The 4,653-nt window shown below is 40.0% G+C and overlaps 1 protein-coding gene across 1 annotated transcript in view; it reads left to right on the forward strand.

Annotated features, from left to right (window-relative positions):
* The first annotated feature begins 633 nt into the window (after positions 1–633).
* scamp2 (secretory carrier membrane protein 2) overlaps positions 634–4,653 on the forward strand; it is a 9,938-nt gene continuing 5,918 nt past the window's right edge. The window contains exons 1-3 of the mRNA XM_031864987.1: positions 634–805; positions 4,128–4,205; positions 4,491–4,577. Of these exons, the coding sequence (XP_031720847.1) occupies positions 749–805; positions 4,128–4,205; positions 4,491–4,577 (222 nt within the window). The 5' untranslated portion in view covers positions 634–748. The remainder of the gene's footprint in view (positions 806–4,127; positions 4,206–4,490; positions 4,578–4,653) is intronic.

Here is a 4,653-nt window from a genome sequence, read left to right on the forward strand (position 1 = left end):
TCATATCAGCAGTCCCCTGCCTTAAAGGGTTCCTCCTGCAATTTAGTATTGCACCGCCATTAAATTGAGACTTGTTAGAGACCGATTTAAAAAAAGAATGGCCAAAATCGATGCAGCAGAGGTCGAGACATCCTTACTTTTTAGTCCTATGAGTCAAGCCTCAAAAACTCTGTATCCTACTGTTCACTTCCCATAATGCAACTCAGTAGCATCTTTCATTAGAACCATTCCCTATCAATGTCCATGCACCAAGGCCAGCTGATATGGCAGGTTTTCTATCAAATATTTAAAATCTCAAGACAAACTCAAGTTAAGCCAGATGACATCATCAGGGTTGTTTTCTCAGACTTTAGAAACCGTCACCTGAATTCAAACTCATAAACTCCAAACCTTTATTTATTATATTTAAAAATAAAACCAAGCAATACATGACAACTAATTTCTTGTGCACCTCCTTTTTGTATAAACTAATAATGTCCTCCTACTTTATATATTTAGTATGTTGTCCCCTGAAATTATGTTTGTTTGTTTAATTGATTAATATCACTTGTCTTCTGCATTAAATTGTCTTTAATAAAGGTTTACTAAATACAAAAAAAAGAAAAAAACATACACGTCACTGACTGAGTGCGCATGCGCTGTACGTTCATTCGAGGAAGTGGCAGGAAGAGGCAACTCAAACGACGGAGAAGAGTTTGTTGTTTATTCTGCGTTCAGAGAGGACAAACCGGCCCGCAGCCTTTTCAAAATGTCGGGATTTGATAGCAACCCGTTCGCAGAGCCTGCCAGCGACAACCCTTTCAATGTAAGTGTTGCTTTTTTAGATTTAAGGCACAGTCGAGCTTGGGTGCTGACATATCATTCGTTTAAGGTAAGCCAGCACGTCAGGAAACTTGTTGGGTGGATGTCGGGGGGAGGGGTCTAATGCTGCTCTCTTGATAGCCATTTGACAACGGTAGCATAATTGGCAGTCCTTCGACCAATCAGCGGGCTTTGTTTCAAAAGAGGGCGGGGTTTTCTGCTAGCCTGGTTGCAGGAAGTTAAACTGTAGCAAGCGAGGAATGTGTCAACCCGTTTTTAGCCACATAACAGTTACTATTAACTTTCAGATTAATTTGCCTCATTGTGTGGATTCCTTATATGTTGGATGTGATTTTATATAATTTATGTCCTGTAATGTCGCCTTCATTGCGCAAAGACACTCAGCTACAAGCTAGTGCTGCTTGTTTGCTCTTTGAAGAGAATATCTAACCTACAGGATGTAGCCTAGAAGTCTGTTCAGCCGATTAAAAGTTCAGTAACTTCTTTGTTTTTATGTCTCATGTCTTACGTCTGGCCTGCTGTGTTCAGTTAGTATTGTTCAATGTTTAGAAGTAGGCCATATGTCACTAGTTACTTCCATGTTACAGATCAAAGGGTTTCTTTATGTAGACGAGACGCACGTCGACTAACTGATGAGCTATTTATGAAATGCACTGGAAATAAAATGACCCTTGTAAACTCACATTTTAACATGGACGATGCATTCCAGACATTCTACATTTGAGACAAGTTGGATGCAATTTGATGTTTCTTACATTGTGTCAACATGGGCCTTTGTAAAGGGGCACTTTCATAAAGTATAGCAACAATGGGCGAGATAGCCTGACCTTTATTTTCTTATATATGTCAAACTTCAGTAATGTCTGGATCCTACATTTACCATAATGTATGCTGTGATAACCACTGCATCGTATGTTTGTTAGACGTTTCTTGCCTGGTAAATTCACATGTATTTCATCAAAATATGAGTATATTTTATCAGCTATCTTATCATAATTATCATTATTTTTGCACACCTAAACACACGTAGGTTTCATCTTTTTCCTAACACAAGAAAACAAGTGTCTTTGAAATCCCCTGACACACTCCATGTGTGTTTACAAGTTTATCACCCATGTTCTTTCCTTAGTTGTAAAAGCATAAAGTCATTTGCATACTTTTTTTGTAGTAGTCATGAAGCTGTATATTCTCTCTTCTTATGTGGTACAAAGCAGCTAGAAGAGAAATAGGTTAGCTGGCACAACTGCCTCTCTACCACTGATGGAGCGTTAAAATGAAGCGGAACATTTTGATTGCAAAGACATGTAACATAAAAGATTAATTCAATTTCAACGCGTTATTTGCTAAAGAGATGCGATTTAGCTCGCCGAGCTACTTGCACACTTGGATCACAGTGCCTTGTACTGTTCAAGATAAAATGTAATTTAGGTTAAACATGTACCTCCACCACATTAGTGTAACCAAGCGTCACTTTGCATATTCACACTTTTATGATTTGAGTTATTATATAACAAAGTGACTTTTACAGTAGTGCAGAGTCACACTTTATTATCAGGTGGCCGTGACGTCAGTGGAGACCACGGTTCGTTTGCTGGGTGTGGAAGAGACTGAATAAATAACCCGAGCAGCAGCTGGGTCGTGCTGTCTATGTGACGCGGTGCGGCGGTTCACTATCAGGTGGTCGTATTCATACAATGCCGGCAGTCTGCGGGGACATTAAAACTGTTGCTTTTTCCCCCCCAATCAACTTCAGTGTGCTTTTATAAACCATGTACTTCTCAAAAATGATGGCACTGTAGGGCTGTAATACACAATATGAAGCGAGACTTAAATCTATTTAGTGGCAATATCCAACTGCAGTTATAAAATGGGTACGACAGCCACACCAATGCAATCAACGGTTATCAAGCAGCCCTGTTTCCTGGTTCAGAGACTTAAAGGTCAGAATATCATGCTGGTTTGATCCCAAGTGTACTTGTTTACCCTGTTTTAAGTTGGAATTAGTAACATCTTCGGACCTGATTAATATAGGAGTTGACATAGATATCAATAAAGATGTGTCTTAGTGTTCGTCTCCACACCCTGGTGCTGTAATTCTGAACAAGGCGGCGTCTTGTTTTGGCTTGTCCCAGCTCAATCCTTATTTCAGAGAGGCTTAGTTGTTGTTGTCATTAATTCGGTTATAGATTTCTTCATTCATTGCCTTATGGTAAACACATTTTGCATAATGTGCTGTTTTGAATACCTCCATAGACTGTGGTGATCAACAAAGACGTCATCTGTCATTTAAACACCCCCCCTGGCAAAAATCTCAAGTTGACAGTTAACTCGCAGTCAATAAGAAAGTTATTAGTTGTGTTTTTGAAGTGTTAAACTGCTCCAAACCCTCTGTTTCCTGCTGGGAAGGTCTACAGGTGTGTCCAAAGCAGATAAGTAATCGTGAGTAACGTCACACTTTTAATCACATGTCCAGTAAGTGACGTGTTGGAAATTATCATGTGAGGTTCTTGTTCATATTCTGACTGACTTTGTTGGTGTGGTTTAGCGGTGTTTTTAGTTTTACTGTTTGTTATCAATCTCACAAAAGTCCTACAATACCCACAAGCCACTCTGCTGCCGTTCCTGTTAAAACATCTGCACAGCTGACGGATGCAGTAACAGATGTTATCTGGGCTATGGGGCTGCAACAAAAGATTATTTTCGATTAATCTGCTGATTATTTTCTCCATGAATCGATGGATCGTTTTGTCTATGAGTTATCAGAAGATATTGCCAGCTACTGCAACTGTAATCCATCAGAACCAAAGCTGTCAACTGTCGTCAGACCGGCTTCTGAATGAATCATCACCTTTGTGATCATATGCTCGAGTCAATTAATGTTTACCATGCCTCACTTCTGTTAAGAAGGTAATGATTCATCAGAGGTTAGTGCAACATTATTGTTATATAACGTTGGTCTATTTCATAGTCTGGGCAGACATTGTTTTAAGGTTTACCTTCAGTCTTTCAGGAAATGAAAAAGGAAGAGTTGGTCTGAAGTTAAGATAAACAGCTGTACATATTGTGTGTGTTTGTGTGTTTTCCAGAGGTCAAAGTTAAAAAACTTTTATTTCCAGTTGTTTAACTGCACTGATCCGTTGCTGACGTCTCAAATTCAATCACACTGACTCCCAAAATGCCGTTCACCCGATCCTCTTTTGTCTTGGTGTGTTTGAAGTAGAGAAGCACCAGAGAACAGCAGAGGTCTTGTGGTGATTAAGTGACTGATAATGATGAAAAGTGACCCGTGTTTTGTTGTGTTCCAGGACCCGTCGGTCACACAGGTGACCAGCTCCAACGTAGAACCCGTTGACCAGTTCAACCCGTTCCCCGCTCATCCCACAGTAAGACGTCTAAGACCTTTTCTATCCTTAGTATTGTGTTCTCCTCTTGGTGCTCATCTTATTTAACCTGTATTATATCATCTCTTTCTTTTGCCTGTTTTCTCCTCTTATTTGGTCTTGGTGGTCATTCCCTAGCTGCTGTTGTGTCTGTATGTTCTGGTCTTGTTCTCTTCTTCCTCTTCATTTAGAATTCCTAATTTTCTTTTTCTTTTTACCTTCACGTTCCTGTTGTCTTGGTCTTGTTGTCTCATCCTTTTTGTGTTTGCTTATTTTTTGTTTCTTTAGGACAACCTAGCTGCTCACACCACTCCAGCCTCCACCTCTCCCTACCAGCCTGCTGTGTTACAGCCATCTACAGAGCCAAGTCCGCAAGTGAGTCACCTCTTACTGTATACTACATACTCTCTCTCTCTCTCTCTCTCTCTCTCTCTCTCTCTCTCTCTCTCTC

This window comes from Anarrhichthys ocellatus, unplaced genomic scaffold, assembly GCF_004355925.1.
Source record: "Anarrhichthys ocellatus isolate YVR2014 unplaced genomic scaffold, GSC_Weel_1.0 scaffold2, whole genome shotgun sequence".
In the NCBI taxonomy this organism is placed as follows: Eukaryota; Metazoa; Chordata; class Actinopteri; order Perciformes; family Anarhichadidae; genus Anarrhichthys; species Anarrhichthys ocellatus.